The 25,436-nt window shown below is 38.7% G+C and overlaps 1 protein-coding gene across 1 annotated transcript in view; it reads left to right on the top strand.

Moving 5' to 3' along the window:
• Nucleotides 1-25,436, top strand: part of LOC307254320 (3',5'-cyclic-AMP phosphodiesterase 4C-like) — an 87,892-nt gene that overhangs the window by 5,515 nt on the left and 56,941 nt on the right. Inside the window, exons 2-3 of the mRNA XM_080032652.1 lie at nucleotides 508-558; nucleotides 8,202-8,401. Of these exons, the coding sequence (XP_079888778.1) occupies nucleotides 544-558; nucleotides 8,202-8,401 (215 nt within the window). The 5' untranslated portion in view covers nucleotides 508-543. The remainder of the gene's footprint in view (nucleotides 1-507; nucleotides 559-8,201; nucleotides 8,402-25,436) is intronic.

Raw genomic sequence — 25,436 nt, 5'->3', positions numbered from 1 at the left:
AAAATTGCTTTGTCATGCACTTCTCTGGGTGGATAGAGAGACTCTTTAGCCTTTGGTATGCCTCTGATGTGCTCACAGATCTGCCTGCCATCACTGAGCACATGGTAATGACAGGTGGTGTTCATGAGTCATATGAATACTTTATGGAGAAGAGACCTCATTAATGGTTACTTTTTCTAGGCCACTTTTATTTTTCTTGTTGACCTATATTAGAGACCTACATCCTTACTTCATATATTCTACATTTGTTTCTTTATCTTCTTATGTCTTATGTATTCTTTATGTGAATGACGAGTGTGTAAGTGTTTCGGGTTTCTGTGAAAATGACTTTTGAAAGCCAGATAATGAAGTGGTGGAGGATTTATTTGGCAGTAAGTAATTAGAGTTCACCTTGTCACATGAGACGGTACAAGCAGAACATAGCTCACCAGAATCGACTTGTACTTAGGTTTTTTGACAAAACTGAATACTTAAATGAATTACTGTATTTTTTTTGCTTTGTTCCAGTTGCTGTATTGCTGCTTCAACATCTAAACAGCATCAATGTCATGGCTTGAGGTAAATAATATCTTTTATTATACACGCATGCACGCACGCACGCACACACACACACACACACACCTCTGCCTTATCAAGTCTGTGGTTTACTTAACTGATTGGTGTCCTCAGTCTGACTCTGCAGCTGTGTGTCACGGTCACGACTCTTGTCTTTCTGTCTGATGATGACTATGTTTGCACTTTGGATTAACTCAAGGCTATAAAAGTGTGTATTACTTCATGGCTTTGTTCGCAGTTAATAAAGACTAAGGAGACCCACACGCACACATTCAAACTTGCACGCTCACAGTGACCTTATCACAGTCAAATCGATTGTTGAGAAGTTGGAAACATTTTAAATAAGGGTTTTGGTATTTTCTTACACATAATGGTGAGCTCGCTTCAATGACTGTTTGTTTGGATGAATTTGCCAGATGTGGCAACTGGGATATGAATATATTTTCAAGGGAAAGTAGGTGACTCTTAATTTGATCATAATCATTCGATTGAAGGTCCAGAAGTTACAGTGGGGCATTTACCTTCTCCATACACAGGTTAGGTAGTGATGAGGCAAATGCATTTTTTAATGGAAGCTGTTAGATTATATTTCAGAGTTTCACGTCTGTACTGTAACATTCATAAAATGGCTGAACTAAAAATACTTTATTGTTACTCACTCTGATAGTATCTGTGTTTCTTTCACAACTGTGTTTCAAACTCATTTTCATTTGGATGCACTCAGCATATCGGTATCTAAAGAACATTAGCAACACCACAAGTCAGATGACAAAGTAATTAGATGTTAATTTATGTCTGCCGCTTCAATCAGATTACTGCCAGTAACCATAAAAACAGAAGCCTTAACTGATTAACTGATCTTATCTCTTTGGTATCTCTTACTTCCAAAACTCCCATAAACACCATTACTGTGTTTTTTACAACTGCACAAGCCGTTGCTTTGACCATGCAACACATAGCACAAGTCAGTGATCTGAAGTTTATCTTTCACTGTCCCCGCAAATAAAAGAAAAACCCCTCTGGGTATGGCCTCAGCAATAGTGCCTCGCTGTCTCTGAACCGATGTGTACAAGAAGACTTAACTTATTTTCCTTCCTATAGAAATACTGCACAGCATCCTCCTAAATCTGTAAATATATATCCTTTCTAGATGGCTCTAAATTTCAGGAACGTTCACACTGTTACTCTGGTTAAGCTTCATATTTATCACCTGACAAGAGTTTAGGAAAAGGAGCAGACAAATGTGACCAAGAACCCCCAGAGCTTTTCGAACCCGGCTGCTCTCTTTAAATGCACAAATTCTTCACGAAAACATTCTGCCTGCAGAGTTAATCACGGCACACGCCCACAGAGCGACGGTAAGGGGGATCGAGAAGGAGAGGGTTGATTAGAGTCTGGCTCTATTTGTGGAGAGATGCTAATCATGCTTTTTGCACCACTGGGCGTAATTATACATTCAGACAGGTGAATGTTTTCAGCCTCGCAACAGAGGCAGTCTGCGCCACAGCTAAACACTCACACATGTCACACACATAACTGGCACAGTGGGAAGGTTCATCCAGTTCAGCTCCTCTCTCCATTATAATGACTTGATATTAATTTTCCCAATTAGGGAAACAGTGGTGTCTTTGATCGCTGTCATGAGTTTGTGGAGGATCAATGAAATGCTCTCATCATCCCTGATTAGACCATCACTGTGTGTGTGTGTGTGTGTGTGTGTGTGTGTGTGTGTGTGTGTTTTAAGCAAGGAAATAGGGTATATAGATAGATTTGCTGTGTGGAGCAGATGGAAGCCCAGTGGATTGTTGGATACCCTTGCTGTTGAACGTATGATGCATGTGGGACTATGTTCACAGCAGACATCTAAGCTGCCACAGCTAGCGCTCAACAACAGTATCGGGGGGCTTCTTTCGCTACTATTTCAGTTTTATTTTGACTGGGGAATCTCTTTGTAGCAGAAAGGATTAATCCTATATATTAAGCACGCTGCTCTCCTAACAAAAACATAAATACTTTTATAATTAACACAAAAAGCAGAATTATGGATTTTCTGTGTTTGGTGACTCAAGAGCTCTAATTTAGTGCAGGCTAATCAACTGATTGTGCAAAAGTGAGAGACGGAGAGAGTCAGGGAGACAGTATTATCAGAGAAAAAAAATTTCAGGTCATAAATCCAAGATGAAAAATAAAAGTGACAGTTACAGTTGTCATAATGTAACTAAATTAGGAAGGAGCAGATTCACCTAAACTATGCTTGCTGCAGCAATCTGTTGGATTGTTATTGTTTTGCCGACTGCATAGAACATGATAATCTCTAAAAGTAAAATAAAATGTCCCAGACAGAAAATGTTGATTAAAGGGCGAACCCTGGTGGTTGCAGCAAACCTACCCGGTGAGCCACGGGAGTGCCCCCACGCATTTTTTTTTAAAGATATTTTTTGGGCATTGTTATGCTTTTATTGACAGTGCAGAGAGACAGAGGTGAAATGGGGCAGAGAGGGGAGTGACATGCAGAGAACGACCGCGGGTGGGAATCGAACCCGGGTCTGCTCCTGGGCCCGGCCCGGGGGGGGGGGGGGGGGGGACGCCCTACCAACTGAGCTAAGGGCGCCCCACACATTTTATTTTTGCACCAGAATCAAATGCTGCAATGGTGAATTTCGATTATTATTAAAAAGATTTAATCAAATTTTTTTTGCAGGCTTTTTATTGACTGTACAGAGAGATAGAGATGAAACTGGGTACAGAGGGGAATGACATGCAGAGACATGTCATTCCCCTCGGATTTGAACCGGGTCGCTGCAGGGAGGACTGAGCCTTGGGGGGACGACACTCTAACCACTACACAGTTTAAGTTTCCAGTAACTACTTTGTTATTGTGGCTCTACATATTCATATGAACTGAGCTCATCTGTGATGAGACAATACTCTGATACAGCTGAGGTTTGGGGTTTAAGTCCTAGTTTTTTCTGCTGCCACTCTGTGCTGAATATATGAAGAGCACTTTTAGAGAGTGTGAGTCCCAGTCAATGACAGTGCTGTATTAATTAGAGGGGAAGCGTTGCGAGGACAAGTTCCATTAGGTCATTGGTTTATATCGGCAGAGCTCCTGCTTCCCCATCTGATCACACACCACAACTAACTGCCCCCATCTCATTCTCACTCCCTGTGTGTCGCTGGGCAGATACTCACCCAGCTGTTAATACGGCCAGCTGCTTCCTCTCTGCTGCTGATTGGCCAGAGCAAAAAATGTCACACAACTAAAAAGCAAAAAGAAATGCAAACCATGAGGTGCAGCAGTAAGTGAAGGTATATTCAGCTGTTAAAATTAAGGTTACAATTTAATTCCTGCAAAATGTCAACCATTAGAGAGGAATATGATGTCAGTAAGTGCTTGAGAAAACACCAGCAATACAGTGAAAACTCATTTGAATCCAGTAATGATGGTTATTATTACTTGAGTTGTTTTGACACAAATATTCAGTAGGGGAGAGTGGCCTAAGTTGTGCCGGTGGGGAAGTTGTGCCACCCCTTGTTTCTAGAAAACCGTGGAAGAAATTAAAAATGTGACCACATATTTAAGAAGAGCCATCCATTTGACTCATCCTGTAAAGACGGGAGAAACATGGAATAAGATAAAAGCACATTTAAGATAAAAAAAACAGTTTTTTGCCTTTTTCAAAGTAAAATTTCCATGATCAAGGTTTTTTGATTATTGTGTCCGAACAATTATAGACAAGTTTGAAAACATTTGACACATGTTTTAGTGCTTTAGTATGCTACACTTTGAGTCTATACAGTTAGCACGATGTCAGCCCTAAACTGCTGCATCATGCCTATTATCCAAAATTCTGGGGTTGGGGTGATTTGTGCCAAAGGGCCTAGGTGAATTATAAGTAAGTAAAATGTATTTATAAAAGCACATTTATGACAGTACATAGTGCATTCAGTAGGTAAACAATGAAGATAAAATAACAATAACAAAAATAAAAGACATAAAGACCATACATCCACAAATATAAACAAAGATAGTTGTGCAGAGGTAAGATAGTTAATGGGGAGGAAAAACCAGGGTGTACAGATGGGTTTTGAGCCTTGATTTAAAGGCAGAAATGGAGGGGGAATCACATTTGTCAGGTGGCAGTCACAAGCACAGAGCAACTAGTGCGAAGTACATTTCTGAGAGTTGTGCCAGTGGCATGGCTGCATACGCTGGTCACCAAAAAGAAAGTGATTGTCTACAGTAGCTCAGAAGAGACATCTCCATTCCACGTAACAACACCACTGACAAGAGTTCAGATGGCCAGAAAGATGATGATGGTGACTTTGTCATTGTGAGCTTTGCAGGCAAACCACCTAGATCTTTTTGAAATTGACCTTCAATCTTTGTAAAATATGTACTTTATTTACTTTAAATAAACCTTAAATAAGTAATTGTCTTATGGATTTTTCTTGCATTACAGTTTATGAGATATATATCAATGGCACAATTTACCACATGGTATTCTCTCTTGTGGCACAACTTACACCACACCGGGGGCAAGTTGTGCCACAAGACAACTTTTTTTCCGAAAGCTATATTTCTTAAACAGTTCATTTCAGACCCAAAGTTTTTATTGCCAGGGATGCACAACATCCTGAAATATATGTACATATTTGAGTTGGAGACATAACTGTCAAGGCCTCACTTTAAAATCACTTTGAGTAAAAAGTGGCACAACTTAGGCCACTCTCCCCTATATGAAAGCACTACAGACGTAAACCTCAGCCAGGGCGGATGTTTAAATGTGTCGACCAAAATCAGCAGTGCGATTACATGCACCTAAGTAACTGGGTTACAGTCGGCTACACTAGAAATAGATATTTGTAAAATATTAATAAAACACAAGGAACCTGGTTTCTTTGATTAGATAAACCTGATTTCCCAAGCTATATCTCTTCTCCTGCATAACCATCTTCATAATTATCATGCACATGCATACATGAAAAAAATAAATAAGGGAGAAAAGAGTTGTGACAGATGCTTGGCTGGATGCAAATGAGAGCGTTATATTTATATTGCAAAAACATCACAAAGTAGCCCCTTTGAAATCGAAATAAGTCAAGTTACACTGCTAAACATTTGACTAGTGATGCCTCCAAAATAAGGTTACAGAGAAGAGAGACATCTGATTACCGAGCAGTCAGTGGGTTTACACAACCTGGTTTATTGAGTGCATTTGAAAGAATACTGCAGCGTATGAAGTGAATTCTCTGTGAGTGTGATTCTGTACAAAACCCAATGCTATTGACACCAACAGTACTCGTCAGAACTTGTAACATCCAAGTAAGGAGTTATAGCAGCAGAACAATTGTAAATTAAGGAACAAAACAAGTGATGTGGTGGTACTGAAAAGGACTTGTGGGCCTCTCATCGACTTGCTCAACAATGAGCCTGACAGTTCATTCTTGGCCGCCAGTCAAAGTCCCTTCATACGGCCTTCATGAGCAAATGAAGCAGATGGAGCTGTAGATGTTCCACTTTTTACATTGTTCAGTGCACTTTATATTCTGACTGGGCTTACAGGATGAGAAAACCACTTATGAAACAGCCGCTGACAAAACAATCACCACTCAAGGTCCATGTATAGTGTAAAAGTGTACATTTGATTGAACAGAGAGGTCTGATACAGCCGAGTGAAACACCACAAATGTCGTCAAGGAGAGGCTGTTTTAAAATTGTGAGACATTTTGCCCATATTTAAACAATACTGCGTCTCTATAATGGTCAGCTTGTCTATACACACATCTCTTTTCAAACGTAATCCTCCCCTTGGAGGCAACGATTCCACCGTTGTGGAGCCCTTATATGCAATAAAAAGGTTAACCCCCAATGTATAGTCACTGGGAGAAAATAACCAAAGGTAAATAAAAACAGATCTTTACATCCACAAGATTAATGTCAATATGCAATAGCACACGGTATAGACAATGATGGGCCTGAGCCTCTTTGGTCTTTGACGCATGACAGCACTGAATAGGGAGATGAGACACTCAGCTTGTAGGATGGCGGATCAATCTCTATCACCTCATTCTAAGCCACCTGGTGAAGCACACATTTCAAACGGAGGCTCGGAACTAATGGGTGCCAGGGGAGGGAATGGACATGGATCTTTGGGTTCATGTGTTTTCTCGGCTACCTAAATCTCATCTGAAACTTTGTAATGAGGAGAAGTGGTCTAGGTTAAGTATTTTTTTACACACACACAAACAGGCAGAATCAGACACTCTCTGCCTGACGTGTTTCGCTGCTGTAATTCATTGCAAGGCCTCAACGGATATTAAGGAGATTTGCGGGGAGAACATGCAAAGAAAAACAAAGCCAATTTAATGGTCAGGGAAGAAGGCAAACTGAGTACTTACTTTGTGTCAGATGTGAAAAGTGATTGTGCTTCGCCTGCAATACTCACCGGGGCCGATCAGACAGAAGCCACATATCCCTCCATAATTTGTGTGGATTTATTATTAATTAAATTTATTTTTTAAACTGCTTTTATTTCAGAAAGCAGTTTATTTTGTTATGGCAGGACTCCTCTGATCATTTGGACTACCATCTATCTATCTATCTATCTATCTATCTATCTATCTATCTATCTATCTATCTATCTATCTATCTATCTATCTATCTATCTATCTATCTATCTATCTATCTATCTATCTATCTATCTATCTATCTATCTATCTATCTATCTATCTATCTATCTATCTATCTATCTATCTATCTATCTATCTATCTATCTATCTATCTAGTTGGCTGGCTGGCTGGCTGGCTGGCTGGCAACTAATTAAATTATATTTCATCTCTGTGGGACATTAAAATCTAATCTCTAATGTTTTATTAATGGAGTTTTGAGGCATTTATGTTGTTGTTTATTGCAACTAATTGGAATGATAGAGTGCAAAACATGCTTGGAGGGTACATTGTGCGTCCATACAGTATTAAACACATATGTATATATACAGTATGTAAGATGAACAATTCATATACAGTGTGTAAGGTTGATGAAATGGTATAAAGAGTGTCTGACAAATTGAATCTCTGACGTGATGGTGGCTCTAGAGTAAAAGCCTGGGGGATCACCACAGTCATTAGGAGTCGTAGTCCGGGAACCATGAACGTTGGTACAAAATATTGTGCCAATTCATCAACTGAATAGTTATTTTGGAGTCTCTTTCGAGTTTTTAGTGCTGTTGAACTTAATTAATTGCCTTAAACAGAGAGAATGTTTCTAATATTTAGTGCACCACCACACATAGTGTAGAGTTTACATAAATCAGGTTGGCTTAGTATAAACATCTCTCAGATTGATGCAATACAATTATACAGCACTATAGTCTATGAACAGCCTCAAAAATGACCAGTAGGTTCAATGAACACCTCCCTAAAACATAAATATAACCTTCATGTAGTCAGGATGTATAACACAACTGTTATTAGACTGCATTAGTTTAAATTGGATAACACATTGTGAACTGAGTGTATATTCTGAACCAGTTTGTTTCCTGTGTGTGTGTGTGTGTCTCTCTCTCTCTCTCTCTCTCTCTCTCTCTCTCTCTCTCTCTCTCTCTCTCTCTCTCTCTCTCTCTCTCTCTCTCTCGGGGTGTAGGGTCGTCGAGAGTCCATGCCTGTGGCCAACCAGGCGGTGCGGCGGCGTTTCTCCGGGCCGCCGGTGCTTCCTCCGCTGTGGAGGAGACACTCCTGCCAGGAGAACTGTAACAACCGAAGGCCGTCTGCAACACATGTTCTGCCACTGGACCGACTGGAAGTGCTGTACAGCCAAGCACTGGCCAGTCATGATGAACTCCGGTCAGTGACATCTTTCTTTCTTTCAAACTGCAGTTATACAGTACATGCTCTGGAGATTTAGTGCTCTTGCTGTTCTTGTGCTTTTTTTAATAGTCACTATAGGCATCACTCATACATTATTTGACGGCAGCCCATCACAATTAAGGTTTCAGTTGTAGTATCTTGTCTAAACTTTATGCAGGATCATGTTTTCAACAGCTGCCTGTTTTCGATGGAAATGATTTGTATCTAGCTCATCGCTGACACTTTTGACATTATTCCACAGTAATTCCACTTATTTCTGAATACAGAAGCCCTATTTGTCCTCTCTCCAATGACCCCCCCCCCCCACACACACACACACACACACACACACACACAGAGCTGCAACGAATAATCGACAAATCGATTATTAATCGATTATTAAAATAATCGCCAATTATTTGATAATCAATTAATCGTTTTTGAGAAATTTTTTAATAAACATTTACCAAATTCTCAGATTTCAACTACTCAAATGTGAATGTTTTCTGGTTTCTTTAATCCTATTATGACAGTAAACTGAAATATCTGTGTGTTTTGGACATAACAATACATTTGAGGATGTCAACATGGGCTTTGGAAAATTGATCAACATTTTTCACAATTTTCTGACATTTAACGGACCAAAACACACTGTTAGTTGCAGCCCTACACACACACACACACACACACACACACACACACACACACACACACACACACACACACACACACACACACACAGGAAGAAGGGTGGAATATGTTTTGTGGTTTCGTGTTAATTATACAAGCCCTCTTCTCTTTCGTAAAAACTTGGTAATTAGCCTACATTCACAGGAAGAGGCTTGTCACTGAAAGGTCATAGGTGGATTAGGTCTTTGGCATTCTATAATTGTATACATTCAGTAATGGCATGCACTTGTGTGCTGTCCAGACATGAATAATGATTAAGGGAGAACAAGAACCCTCCCCCCCCCCCCCCCCCCCCCCCCCCCACACACACACACACCCTTTTTACTGAATTCTGGCATTTGACAGTTAACACTTGATCATCAGGTTCTGTGGACATTAAATGTGCACGAGTGGATTAGGCTATATTGTTGAAAAAAAGAGTAGATTGAATTGGAATTCAGTTTCCATTTTTCTAGAGAAGTAGCAAATCTTTACATTTGAATAAGTAGGCCTACAACAGGGAAGAGAGAGACCTTTAAGCAGAGATGATGAGAGAGAGAGAGAGAGAGAGAGAGAGAGAGAGAGAGAGAGAGAGAGAGAGAGAGAGAGAGAGAGAGAGAGAGAGAGAGAGAGAGAGAGAGAGAGAGAGAGAGAGAGAGAGAGAGAGAGAGAGAGAGAGAGAGAGAGAGAGAGAGAGAGAGAGAGAGAGAGAGAGAGAGAGATGAGAGAGAGAGAGAGAGAGAGAGAGAGAGAGAGAGAGAGAGAGAGAGAGAGAGAGAGAGAGAGAGAGATGGGTGTTAATATTAAATGGGTGGCTCTGAGTTGTACAGCACTCCGGCTCGTGGACAGCACTAACAAGCAACGCGAGCCGCTCTCTGCCCGTTAACCGTTTGAAGCGCGGGTTTCCTCCTCAAACTCAAAGACAGACTGCCCAACGACGCTTTCTCTTAAACCATTGTAATACCAAAACGCGGCTTTAGTTAAATTGAAAACAAAAAGTAAAACAAGTATAGTAGGAGATGGAGTGCGCCACGCTTAGCAGGGAGGGAGCGGGGCTCGCCAAGCCACCCAAACATCTTTGGCGGCAACCGAGGACTCACATACGGATCAGACAGCGCTTCCACTCGGACTCCGAGCGCTACCTGTGCCGCAACCGAACCCTGGAGAAGCTGCGACCCGGGCTGAGGAAACCCCGCATGTCCTGGCCCTGCCCGCCGAAACGGTAAACCCATTTCCATCCAAAAGTCCAAAGTCACCGTAAATCGGCTGAATTATTCACTTTAACTAAGTTAGCTTTCTGAACATTCTTACAGGTAGGACCTAAGCCTATAGGCTTTACAGAAAAAGACTAACCCGAACTGAATATGACCGAAGCAAAAAAAATGTGTTAGTCAGTAGAGACGAATTATCTATAGCCTAGTAGGCTAGATTGAACTCCCTGTGACTTCTCCCCTTTAATTATTATATCATGAAATGTTGAGTGCAAAGCTAGGGTGCATTAATTTGATTTGACAATTTATATTAGGCCTATTATTAGACTATATTAGGCCTACTATTATAATTTAGCGGGGTAGAGACTTAAACATGGGATGGTCTAATAAGACTGATTCTGCTTAAAATAAATGAGGTATGGCTACTTTAGAAGAAGATAGGCCTACTTTATTGCTTGCGGGGAAATTTGTTTATTTGCACAACACACCTCACAAATACCTACAACTGTTTACCACTAAACATCTCCAACCTCTATACCCTGTTTAGGTGACAAATAACTTCTAGGAGACAAAGAGGTGCTATGATAAATGACTGTCAATGTGTTATTATTTTAGAATTCATGAGATTTAGCCTGGGTTGTAAATCAATTGCTGCTGGCATGCTATGGCACAATGGTTTGGCTCCTTAACCAAAACCCCATACATGAGTAGATGTTGAATGTCAGGTGGTTTGTTTTTATTTTATTTTATTAAGGTTATTAGTTAATTATTATCTGTAACAACTGTGTCATAAAAGGAGCAGGGTTAAGGTATGCTCCCCTTTATGTCATTATGTTTAGGTAAGAGTTCATTATATTTGGAGTATAGTCTGCACAATACCATTCCCATTGTTGGACCTGTAGAAGTGTCTGTAGTGTTGAAGAGCAATTCATTACGGGGCATGCCTTGAAGCCTGGCAACTCAGTCGGTTAGCGTGTAATCCAATTAACCTGTAGTGGTTGAAAAGCATTGAGAAGGCAACGCTGTTGGGGAAATCTTATATTACCTGCCCTCAGTAACCTGTATTGGGAACATTTCTGCTTGGTGTATTTTGTCAACATGAATTATAATTTTCATAATGTTGCTGACCAGTTACGCTGTTCTGTATAACTCACGATTAAAAACCTGGAACTTCCATTTCTGGAGTTTTTGTTATTGCATCCTTGGAGAATTGAACATTATGCATGTAATTTAATGGAAATTACCTGTTTTTGCAAGTTGTGAAAAACAGACTAATTTATTCTCTCAACTGTTGTTATCTATTAGAGTACATGTAACAATATAATAAAGGAGGCTGTGATTTCAATAATGGTACTTGTCGGTGTTTTGGGAGAAAAAGCCCATGAAATAACACTGACTGAGTGGATGTCTCCTATAGGCTGCCTGTGCCTGGCTGTTCTTTGGGCTCTGTGCACTTTGAGAGATGATGGTGTAGATGTGAGCCAACAGATGCGAGTGATGATTCGCTAACAGTAAACTGCCCTTTAAACCTCATCAGTTCGGCTGATGAAGGTCTGTGTGTGACTCCCTGTTTGGCTCAGTATTTCATCCCTTTCTCGTTCTAACCTGAACAGTGCAGGAGAAGAGATAAATGGCCAGTGTCTGTGCTTCACCTCTTTTTGTTTTAATTGCTGGTTCGACAACACAGCCTTGCTTTTAGTATTTCTTAATTTGGAAATTTGCACAAAGAGAAACAAAGCAATACAAAGGAAAAAGCTATTAAATTTATATTTTATTAAAGTGACAACAAATTATTTTATTCAATATGTTTTTTGTGAAATGTGAGGATCCTCACATTACATCACTATGGGTCCTCTGGTGCAATATGCAGCAAACACCAACCCTTCATATTTGGACAGTCTCTGTATGTTTCCTACAAGATAGAAATAGAGAAAATGACAACAAGACCATCCTTGGGATAAGATGCAGCCGAACAGGCATTAAAAAAAGAAATCGCTGTCACTTCACTCTGCTCCTTAGACACTGCTTGCTGCAATGCCGCGCCTCGTCTCACTACAGAGGTTTTTTCCACACACAAGCTGAAGTACTGTCTCTCTGTCCCTTGACTGAGTGCTGAGGAGATACTCGCTAAAAAGATATTAAGCTTTTCTTTTACACTGGAGATTGAAAGAGGAAGAAAGGAATATGTATGTATATAGAGACACATGGACTCTGCAACATGGTGTACATTAGCATTACGCTTCTGCCATTTATGTTTGTCTTTTACAGTATTTTGTATATTGGGGTTTACTGCAGACAGTATGTGTCTTAGAGTAACACCAGGGAATTTCACTTATTCTTGTTATTTATTCTTAAAACTGATAGTAAACACCTAACCTTGTTCCCAATATCCTGTCTATTTTTATATGTACTGTCATACTATACTGACCAGAGCTTCCTGCAATGGAAAAAAGAGGTTATATGCAACAAAAGTTTAATTGAACATTGGCCATTGACTTAATGTGGTATGCAGCTTAACCATAAAGCTACTGTATCAAGCTAGCAGGGTGTTTACACATTTAAAATAGTTTTAGTCCCATTTGAATCCTATCCACATTTTTTGTGTTACATTATTGGGCTTAAAAATGGTTGTGCATTTGACAAGAAATAAATACACGAGATATAAACTGCACACTGTGTCTGTTCTAAGCATTTAACCTTTTGTGCAAAGGTTTGATGCATTTCCATATCAGGCAGCTACAATAATAAGCTAGAATCAGACTGGATGACGATTTTGTCTTTGTCGCAAGTAATGCTTTTGGCTCGTCTGCACTGAAATGTCAGAATATGACACTAGCTTTTGCTACTTTGTCACCCCTCACCCTCAGTAGTTAGAGCTATTGTCTTCAGCTTCCAGAAGTGAAAATTAATCCATGAACCCCTTCACTGCTATTCCATTTATTATACTGTATATATTTATATACATATAAAAACCAGTATAATGTACATTGTACAGATTTTTCCTTAATACAGTCACATGAATTTGACACAGTATGTACCAGACTCAGGTTTCACTAGTAGAATGCTATGGGTAGATCTGTGTGTGTACAAACGCGAATAGATAGTTTGAGTTCTTAGACATCAGCATCTGTAGAGTTGAATTGGCATTAAAAAAGGCTGTCATGTTACTTTGGCCGCTGAGACAAAGTGTTCCTTTGCCCTCACTGTCAGCATATTACCTTGACTATATTATTTCAGTTCTTTTCTGACACTCTACAGAGCTGCCAGTGTGAATACGGTCTGCAGTAACAGCACAGCATTGAATGATGATGGTAGAAAGCCAGCTGGTTTGAACCGTAGGTATGAGTAAGAGCAATTTGTCAGCCAGCTTCATTGACACCAACTCAACACCACTGTCATGCTTTTCTTGTCCTGGAATATCTTTAATTGTACATCATTCCAGACGACTCAGATTTGTGTTATGAATTAAAAACCCTCAAGACAGGTGGGATAACAATGTATGTAAGACACAATACAAAACAGGAATGGTTATGAAGCAATCTCTTTTTTCTATCATTACATCTCTATTATGTTCATTATTATGTGCAGTAGAAATGGTATGATTTGCTTTGGTACAAAGGACACTTTATCTTTCTCTGATTTGGATAATGTGTTTTTCTTTAGACCGTAGGTTATTTTGTTAAACTGTTAGTAATTATTCCAAAGACTTGCCAAAATGTTGACATCTACAGTACATAAAACAAATTTTGAAATTATATGATTACAATAGCATTCAGGGCATTGTAAATGCTTTACAATTCCAGCTTCACTATTGTGAAGATTTGCTGCTTGTACAACCAAATATCTTGGGGTTTTCGACAGTTGGTCGGACAAAACAAGTGATTTGTAGATGTCACTTTTGGTTTTGGGAAATGATTATATTTTAAATGGGTGATTTTTAGTCTTATAGAACTATTTAGATAAATGTCATTTTAAATAGGAGTGATTGTGTCTGGTATTCCTATTGTGGCGTCACTGGGTCAAACCTAAAACTAACAGTTTTTGTAGATCTCAGCTGATATTCCTCCTTGTTCATACTCGACTGTCTTTCTTTTGAGTTGATCACAATGTCAATTCTTTCTCCTAATGCTAATTTACACTTAACATTATCTGTATAAATTTTTACCTGTTTTATGCGTAACCTGTGCCGCGCCTACAGGCTCATATATGTCATAGAATGTAAAGAAAATAAACTGTATTTCAAACGTCAGTGTAGACTGAAGGCTGCTATCCATGTGGAATTATATCAAGTAGAGATTCGATATCTTCCTCAAGTACACTACAACGACACCTGTTACTTTTGATCGAGGCATAACGGCTCTCAAAGAGAATGAACTGGTGGCCTTTTGGGTATAAGATTTTCTCTTGCGTTTAGGTCTGCAGTGCATTCATGCATTCAAAGTAGCTGCAGGCCATGACTGGTGAAAAGTGAGTAAGAAAACTGTGATCGGAGGAACTGCCTGCTTTGAAAGCACCTCGTATCTAGGGATTGTGAAAAATAAAAGCTTTTGCAATGAGGACCATCTGTTTTTTTTCAGGGATAATGACATTTGGGGTAAAAAAAATGTAACACCACTGCAACTGCTGCAGGGCAGACAATTTTCCAGAGAAATGTAAGGCTGCTGATGGAGCTACTAAAGCTAGTTACTTTAGCTGTTTTTGGCCCAGGATTTTAGTTTATTTTTTATTTATAGACATCAGGTAATGTGAGACACCCCCCTATATCTAGGCAACGGAACACATTTTTTGTCATGTGAGCATTATGTTTTCAAGCCCCTCCCTTTTCCCCTTGGCCATGAAGGAGAGAACCTCATGGTGCTGTTGTAAGCATGTGTTTTTCACAATAATATTTTTTTGCGTGTAAAAGTACATTTTCTTGCTGTCAACTTTATCAACTGTTGTGCTAAAGCAAATTGATTCAGGTAGAAAAACTTATATCATACATGTTGATGAACCATCAACATATGAAACCATGTGATGATGCTAACTGATGCCTGAATTACTAGGAGAGGTAGTTTTTTTCTCAAATTGTGGCAGTGAGGTAAAGTGAGACAAATGCTGTGGGGTAAAGTGAGACAGTGTCACTGCCCTCTTTTAATGAATCCATTATATTCAATGTAGCAAAGAGACTAGTTTGAATAGAGACAATGTGGGCCGGAGGTGGGGGTTGAATGGTTGAAGGGGTGTCAGCAAGGGCATGGTTTGGCAGGTATTATGTGCGGGACAGGAGAGTGACTTTTAACATCGATGGACTCTAAGTAATATGTCTTTAGTCAATGAATGATCCCAATAAAATAAATGCAGAAAAATATTAATCAAAGATGGAAAATGACAGGTGGGTCTAGTCCGTTGTTCTGAGTCCCAGGCTGTTCTATTTTGTATTTGATCAGAGTTATTTTCAAGTGTTTGGAAACATTTGTTTTGCTTAATTGCCCAAACCCCATGATTCTGTTACTAGTCCGACCTTAATTCTGGAATTTGTGGTTGTCAAGCTAGCTGTGAAGATTCAAACTGTTACAACATGTGTTGTTATGTTAGTTTCAGAGTGGAAAAAGTAAGTGGATCAATTTACCCCCTTGATTTCTCTGGTCTGTCTCAGTTTACCCCACAGCTGGGGTAAAGTGAGCCACATGACAACTTTTTTTTAAAACAATCATATTTTCACTGCCCTTTGTCTTGAAAAAATTCTGCTAATGCCCATTTCTAGGAAACATCCTGAATTAATGGGAAATGTGTAAATTTGAGTGATAAATCATTTTAGCTCGCTTAGAGGGGAGCAAATGTAAAAAGTGGCTCAGATTACCCCGTTCTGTATCATTATAATTATAATGATACATTTCAAAAGTTATTTCTTCCAAGTGCAAAGGCTGATTTCTGCTCCTGAAAGTTGAGGAATAGTTTTTTGTTAACTTTTTTTTGGAAGATCACCAAAATACTGAAGTTGAGTGACATTTCTCCTTGTTTATTATGGCTTTGTCTTGCTTCCGGCTGAGAGAGCCGCCCTGCTAGTACCTCTTGGCAACTGGAAAGATTAAGAAAAAGTCTAATTTGTTCGAATTGAGGCTGTTTGAGAGGAGTTCAATAATCGCAAATTTTTTTAAAGAAATTGTCCATTAATGACCGACCTTCAAGTGGGTGGAAGCACAATGTTTTTTTATAGAAATTACGGGATGTATCATTTATTTCATCATGGCCAGTAGTAACAGTATCTGAAGGAGTTTGAATTTCTGTTATAGTTTGTCGGGCTGATGATTTGCAAAGCTGATGTGCATCAATTCTTCTGTTTGTTAAGGGCAGGTGCCACTACATCTTAAATCATCATTTAATTGCAAATGTTATATGACAAATGATTAACATGCAGCCATTTCCTTCTCTACAATGGAATACAAAGTTTAGCCGTGAGCCTTACAGCCACACGTATTTAATAAAAGATGTTTCCGACACATGACTGTGATTTAAAGGCAATTTAATTTAAAATATGTGTGTTCCCTTCTTGCTCTATCAGTGCATTGGCCCAAGGCTTTTAGTAACACTGCAGAAATTAGTCTTACTCATTTCCCATTCAGACCAGTCGCCCAAGGCAAAGAAGTCAGACGTTTCTTGAAAATTGCTGTTGCTGCCTGGTTGATAAATATGTTTGTTGCCCTTAGTCTGGATGTGATGTTCGATATGTGATGGTTCTGTTTCATAATATACATTTATCACTACCTTCCTCCCTGCAAAAGAACAACCCTACTAATGGCCTGACAGGCTTGGAAAAATGAACCTGAGCGCTAGACGTACAATTTGTTAAATTGTATTACTTGTCGTATGCAATAGTGGAAAGCAACTAACACAGTATCAATTCAAAGAGACAATGCATTGTCGACATGGCAGAAACTGCATAGTGCAGCTTTAAAATGTATAGGAAATAGCTTTTTACTGGTACAGTAGAAAGATCCTGTCTAGCCTCTGGTCTAATAATGAATGCTGAATAAATAGGAATACAACAATATTAAATAGTCAACAGACAGTAGCTGTGACATGAAGAATTTATTTAATTATCTTTGCAGTGGCATCTCACTCAGGACAGAAAGTGATTTATGGCAGATGCAGGTGAATCAAGGTCACTGAAGTTTGCATTCTCTTCCTTTCCCATTTCATACCAAAGGACACATAAATTGGGTTTTAGGAATATTCCAGTTCTTAAACTGGAGCTGGAGCTTTGTCTTGCACTGTGACATTCACAGCTTCTAAATCAAAAGAATGGGTTAAAAGATTTCATGAGATTGAGAGGTATAATTAGACTAAATAAAGAAAGCCTGTGTTGAATAAATGAGTGAATCTTTAAAATATATTTTTTATGTTCCTTCATCTCCAGAAGTGTTTTCTATAGTTTGATTATATTAGGGTTCTGTTGCAAGCAATCACAACAGCAAATATGATTTCTGATCCATCTCTGTCAGAGACAAAGCTATAGCTTTGTGAGCAGTACAGGAGATATACAATACTTCTATCCCTGCCCTTGCACTGACCTCACTCTTGTCAGAGCCTGAAGTCCAATTTCATTTGTTTTACTGCTCTTTTGTGTAGCTGTATAGAAGGAATATTATACCCTGGTTTTGCCTTGGTAGTGTACCTTGTTGATGGTAGAGCTGACAGATTGCATACAAAACAGTTCCCAAACCCACGACTACCAATAAGATATTTCAGAATATAATCAATTTCATTAGAATGCAATGCAAAAAACAACAAATACAAAAGCTAAGTGCAGTAAATATTGGTACAGTTAACAACAGGGCCTTGAAAATTATATTATATATACATGCAGTGATTACAGTTTAACATAACACACCATATGTTCAGAGCATAGACACGTTGACCCTCACATAAGAAGCAACCGAATGTGACCTTACTTGGCCCAATTACACTGAATACAAATTGGACCTTGCCTAAACTATGTCCTTTATTGGGTCTTGGTTGAGGGACAGGACCCGGGAAGGTGCTCTGGTACATATCTGTAGCATGAAATATTAGACATTGAACATTAGTTGGGCATGTGACCATGTATAAGACTTAAAGCATTTATATAATGGTTTAAAAACACTTAATGTAGCACAACCTAGAAGAGACAGTGATTTTAGGTTATTGATATTTCTGAAGACCTTACAGAAATTGTTCACACTCTTGTCTGTCCCTAGTAACTGGCTTTGAAATAAACAGTGTAAACATGAGGGCTCAGGTAATACGATTTCCAATTTGTTAGGTTATTGCTGTTTGTGTCTAACTTTTCTTGAGGGAAATATCTCGATTTTCTTTTCTCTTGATCAGGTTGATCTTATACTTGACTGTAATCCCCATGACAGACTGTAACACTTTGACCTTAAACAGACATGTTGATCACCGTATCGAGTTTACACAAAGAAATGTTGCACTCGGAGCCACAAGAGGGAAGAACAACAAACACAAATCTAATTTCAGTGAACTCCTGACTCTTCTTCACAAAGCATGCAACAAGTCAATGTGTTAAATGTTGCAATGCCTGCATTCAGCATGTTAAGTAGTGGCAATAAGTGGAAAAATGCTTTACTTGAGTGCCAACAGTTGGTATGTTAAATCCATATTTGAATATGTATCACATAGGTGGTGCGGCAGAAGCTGTGGTTATGCCTCTTGTTAAGGATTAGTTGTACTGAGGAGGACTGCTTGTAAATGATAAATATAATGTTCTTAATCACATAGGTGACCTTATAAAGAGCTCCTGAAAATGTTATCGAACCGGCAATTCATTGGCAGAGACACTACAGTGTTTAATTAAAATGTTTCGTATACATGGTATTTTTAGTGAGAACAGATGAAACAGGTGAGGCAAGACACGACTGAAAATAATACATTAGGTGAGCCAGGGCAGCATGGTCCATTTTCCTTATGTCAAATTACATTTAAGAGCGATAAACATGCCTGTATTGATATGCAAAACATTCCTGAGTGGATTTTATCTCATTATATATCTAGGGATGCACCGATCCACTATTTTTAGTTCCGATCCGATACCGATAGCCGGGTTTTGGATATCGGCCGATACCGATACTGTCCGATACGATATCATAATTGGCAGACTATGCAATATTTTAATGAAAATATCAATTATAGAGTCACACAAAATAAATCCTTCTCAATGATCACTTCTGCCCCACTAGAATATGTGGTGGTCTGTTTGTCTGCACAGTCTTCCTCTCTCTGGCTGTATTTTACATAGTAGAATTTGTCACAGTGCAGAAGCCTCTCCACTTCCTTGACTTGGGTTAGCTTTGGTTAGATCACTGGCTAACAAACTGATATGTACTGTATGTCAAATTAGAAAGTGGTGTCCTCTCACCCTCCACCGAACGTCGGTGCATGCTCGCACGACTCGTTCGCTCTTTCATAGTAAAAAAATAAAAATAAAAAAAAATAATTATTATTATTTTTTTTTTATATATCGGAGCTGTCAGTCCGATATCCGATACGCAGATTTCGGCCATATCGGACCCGATACCGATACTGGATCGGATCGGCCCCATCCCATATTGTTTGATTATTTACTTGACATCACCTGTCTACTCCGTATAGATGTATGAGTGTAAATCGGTTTGAAATGGTAAAATGAAGAATGAGACAGCACTTTGATGTTTCCTACAGTAAAATGTTTATTTTCTTTCGTAACGTAATGCCTATAGATGTATTTCATACGAAATACACTTGATTCATGTGGTGTGCAAATTACAGTATGTTTGATGAACTGGACACATTGCACGTAATCACCAGCATATTTTGGCAATTAAAACAACTTTGTGAAATTTTTTGGTTCACCTGTAACGGTTTGAATATAGATTGAAAAAAAAGCACTTATAGACTACTCGTATACCAAATGACAAATAAGATTAATATAGAAGCCAACCAAATGTCATGGTATTTCTTTACTTCAAGGGAGAGAAATTGCCCATGAAAAACAAATGTTGCCCCAAAAAGAAGAGAACCCCCTAATGTTCTGACCTTTTGGTGAAAGTCAGCCCCATAGTCTCACCCAGGGTATTCATCCAGAATGGGAAACAAATATGTGACCTTCTCTGAGCCACACTTGGGACTGTCAAAAGGTTTGCTTGTCCATTAGTTCCTTGCTTTGGATTTGCTCTTCCTCCCTGTGGTGTCTTGTAAATGGATGCTTAACCTTCACTGCATATAATACTGTTGAGTGTTAGCACTGAAAATATAATAAGTGGTCAAATATTTTAGATGGGAGAACATCACATATGACTGATACCATTAGTTACATTCAAAAAAAGATACTTGCACTCAACACTCAAAGTCTGTTGCCTAATTATATTTTGCTGTCCAGTTCCAATGACATAGTTACCTTGTTTATTATGTATTCATGAATCAGTGTAGTGGCATGGTAACAAGCAGATTGGACATCTGTAAATTAACTCCTCAGCTTTAACACATTCTGGTGCTACTTTTCTCACCATTCGGTGTTGACACATTCCACTTTGCAGCAGTGAAGACCATATGCAGTTTTTAACGAAGCTAATTCCCAAAAGTGGTCTCTAAGCTGAAAGAACTACAGAAAATCTGATTAATTGATGTTCACTGGAATAATGACTAAATGTTGCTTTATCCTATACATTTTAATCCAATCTTATTTTTTGTCATTTAATTATAATTATTATTTATGTCTACAATAAATGTATGTCCGAGTCATGATTAAAGGTTACATTATTATTTAGTGTTTTTTTACACACACATTTAAAAAGAAGTTTATATTATAAAGGATCAGTTTATGCTACAAACAGTCTGCTATTTGTACATAGAGCAGTTAATGTTTGAATATTTTCTGACAACTGTAATTACAATTGCACAGGAGGACAATCTATTTTAAAACAATTATGGTAGGGCCCGACCGAAATTGATTTTGGAGTGCCGATGCCGATTATTTTCAGAGAAAAATTCCGATTTTCCGAGAAATTTCCGATAAAATAATAAAAAAAAATTAAATCCCCAAAATATATATCGACAAAATTTTTTGAGCCCTTTAAAATATATTACTGTCGAAAATGTGTACAGGAAGTTTTTCTTTATTGAAATATGCATTGTCTAAAAAAAATAAAGTATTGCAAATATGTCTAAATTCAGACATTAAGCATTTTATCTTACTGCACCCAACCCTCTGGAACTCCCTCCCCCCAAACATCAGCATCTCAGACTCGATAAACTCATTCAAAAGTCAACTCAAAACTCACCTCTTTTAGGAAGCATAATGGCACCTGACTCCACTTCAAACCTTATTTTAATTTTTTCTGTTTTTTTTTTTTTTCTACATGTATGATTCTCTATAATGTAAAGTGTCTTTGAGTGACCTCCAAAAAAGCGCCATATGAAGGGGGAACTGTCAATTGTAAATTAATCCAATGTATTACAACAAGGGCTGTCAAATTAACGCGTTAATTTCAATTAATTAATCACAGAAAAATTAACGCGATTAAAAAATTAACGCAGATTAATCGCACTTCTATAATGCCCTTTGACCCGGTGCAAAAGTGGTGCGGAGCTGCACCTGTAGCTCGCCGGGCCGGGCGCGTGGGTTAAAGGGAGAAAGGTAAAGAGAGAAGCAGGGGAAAGGGGCCGACTCGAGGGCTCTATGGACGGTTTATGGGATGCATGAAGGTAGGAAGACATCTTACTTAATTCTCCGCAGTGTCCGTGCATTATTGATTTAGTGGGTGCAACAATGTAGGCTAGGTTCAAAACAGTAGGCCTATCTCTCAATCTTCCTCCAATTTTGTTTGCTAGCTGTCTAGCACCCGCCGTGTGTGTGTGTGTGTGTGTGTGTGTGTGTGTGTGTGTGTGTGTGTGTGTGTGTGTGTGTGTGTGTGTGTGTGTGTGTGTGTGTGTGTGTGTGTGTGTGTGTGTGTGTGTGTGTGTGTGTGTGTGTGTGTGTGTGTGTGTGTGTGTGTGTGTGTGTGTGTGTGTGTGTGTGTGTGTGTGTGTGTGTGTGTGTGTGTGTGTGTGTGTGTGTGTGTGTGTGTGTGTGTGTGTGTGTGTGTGTGTGTGTGTGTGTCAATATAGGCTACGAAATGGTGGCAGTGCAGCGCTGTCTGTTGTGGGAGATGGAAAGTCGTAATTTTGTCTGCCTGTTTTTTTGAGAAAATTCGGCGCCAGTTCATGTATAAAGCTGGCTGAGGGGAGGAGACAGAAGTTACGAGAGACGGAGAGCGAGCGCGCGCGCGAGAGAGAGAGAGAGAGAGAGAGAGAGACAGAGAAACAAACTGTAGTAGGCTATACAGCTGTTTACAAACAGGTATAAAAGTGTCATATAAGTATGCGATTAATTTAGATTAATTAATCACAGAGCCTGTAATTAATTAGATAAATTTTTTTAATCGGTTGACAGCCCTAATTACAACACACCTGCTGCTGCTGTAAATAGGCTATAGCCTTAATGCTATTCATTTAGGCTACCTCCAGGGCAGCAATACATTTCACACATGATTGCTTGAAAAAAATAAAAAATAAAAAAAAATCGGCAGAAAATCTTTGAAAATTGGTTTTCAGTGCAAACCTTCCTTGTTCTTTTGGAGCCCTGCTTTTCTTTTCTCTCCAGGTGATGAGATTTTGTGTATTCAGCTGAGTGGAGCTCTAAAACTGCCTGAGGGCTGGTGGTGGAAAGTGTATCTTCAATCAGTGAATCACAGATGGATATCTTGACTGCCTTGGAAAACAAAGACACAGCAATGTGAAAGTGTTATTGAAGATGAGATGGGTTAGGTCATAAGAGCAGAGTAAAGACACCAAACAATTCACTAACTGAGGCAACAGAACAACACATTAAAAAGTTGTATAGCTTCTCAGAAAAACTTTTTTCTATTGTTGAGCAGAACTGCTAAGAGGCTGACTGACAAAGAGCACACCGTATTGACAAGAACAGAAGTGCACTGTTGTTGCTGAAAAATTGTATATCGGATTGCATTCCCTCCCACACAATCTCCCTGCTTCTGTCAGTTGCAATGGAATCACAAACTTAAATTGTTTTTATATTGTCTCTCACCCCCTCTATTCTTTTTGTATCAGAATCTCATCCTCCTTCCATTGTGTTTTCTCTGTAGCTTTTGAATTTTGCCCCTTGGTAATGTTAGCTGTGCTGCCACTGAGTGTTTGCAGAACAAACTAAGTGCCATATGGGTTTATTTTCCTGTTTGCTGCCTTTGCTCTGTCTGATCTTTTCTCTCAACAGGAGACAAAACTATATGAAGAAAAAATGCTTTTCAATCTTCTTACTCACTCAACTTTTTCCCTTCTATAAACCCTTTAGGGAGATCCTCAGGGAATCCTCTTGGGTATTATGACTAAAGTCTGACAAACTCTGAAAACCTTTTAAAATACTTGTATTGATAATAGTGGTGGGCCGATAACGGCGTTAACGGCTGCGTTAACGCCAGACTCTTATCGGGCGATAAAAAAAATATCGCCGTTAATCTCTTAATTCCACCTCCTGTTCGGCTCAGGGGAGATGCTGTTCGCCGTCGGGGTGAACCCCCTTCCGCACGTGAAGGCTCGCTTCACGTGCGGGAAAGCTATAGTGTGAGCGGCCACAGCTTGTATTTTGGTCATATCTAACACTGGACTGCAGGCCTATATAAAAGTGTTGTACCTTTGCTTTCTTTGGGTTAAAAAAAACTCCATCAACTCAGTATCCGTCTAGTCCAAAAAAACTCTGTCAGCTGCTGCTGCAGACGGTGTGCAGACGTGCTCGGAGAATCGGCATCGGCGCATCAACAGTCATTCAATGCAGCGGCAGTAATCATACAACCGAACGGTGTAGAAAGTCCCGTCAGTTAAAAATAGTGATCCAGATTTTAAATCCATGTTAAAATCGGAAGGATATAAAGCTAGTTAGCTTAAAAAAAGTAGCAAACATGTCAACTGTGATGTGTTCAGGCCGGCTCAGTAATATGATTGATGTGTTCAAATGCAACACAAAAAAAAAGAAATTTGAGATTTTGGCGAAACTTGTTTTCCCAGCAAGATAAAATAGATAGTAAAGATGGAATGGAATTATGACCTGTTTAATGTCCTATCTAGAGCTATGATCATATCAGCAATTAAAGCAATAATACAAGTTCTATTTCAACAAAATAATAGAAAATTATCAATTTTGATATCAATAAAGACTTGGATCGTTAAGGAGTCTTGAAAATGGTATCAATATCAATACAAATTAACTCTCCTGTCATCTGAGAGAAATTAAGATGATTTAATTTTTTTAACCGTTAGTATTTACCGGTTAAAAATATTATCGGTTGACTGGTTTACCATGGACATCCCTTATGTATATCATACATTGTATGTTTTTTTTTGTGTTATCCCAGTTAAGTTTATTATTAATTTTTTATCATTTAATATTACTTTTAATAGTTCCGGGACGTTGGAGCAATAACCTGGTGTTTTGACACTTCAGTGTGCACTGTGAATTTGAAGTAATGTTCAGTTTTTGAATAAAGATGCAGCATTTACAAATGTTTATTTTTTTTATCCGATTCATCGATTAATCGAAAAAATAATCGACCGATTAATCGATTATTGAAATAATCGTTAGTTGCAGCCCTAAACAATTCATCGTTACCTCTTATGGCCTACAGTTCAAAGTTCATGTTTAACTGAATAAACAGTTTGTAAACACAAGTACATCTTGTTGAACATTATTTATTTTCATCACCAATTATCATAGTAGAACAGCTTCCTCAAGCAGTTTGTGATGCATGTTGGAAACAGGAGATGAGCCCCTGGTCTGATGCGCCACCTGGCTTGAGAAACACGTTCTCAAAGACTTACTTTGAGTCATTATTTAGGAGCACACACATATTATGAATGAATTCAAATGAGACATTTTAATCTAGATTAATCTAGATTAATTTCAAAATTAATCTAGATTAATCTAGATTAAAAAAATTAATCTATGCCCACCTCTAATTGATAATGACATTAACAATATCAAGGTTTAACATCATCTGAACATGTTTTGACTTTACGACAATTATCTTTGGATCTGCAGTGTTTAACTATAGGAGCTCTGTGGCTGCAGCCTCGAGTATTCAAGG

Source organism: Ammodytes marinus, assembly GCF_949987685.1.
Source record: "Ammodytes marinus genome assembly, chromosome: 8".
NCBI lineage: Eukaryota > Metazoa > Chordata > Actinopteri > Uranoscopiformes > Ammodytidae > Ammodytes > Ammodytes marinus.
This window is presented reverse-complemented; position numbering and strand designations above follow the sequence as displayed.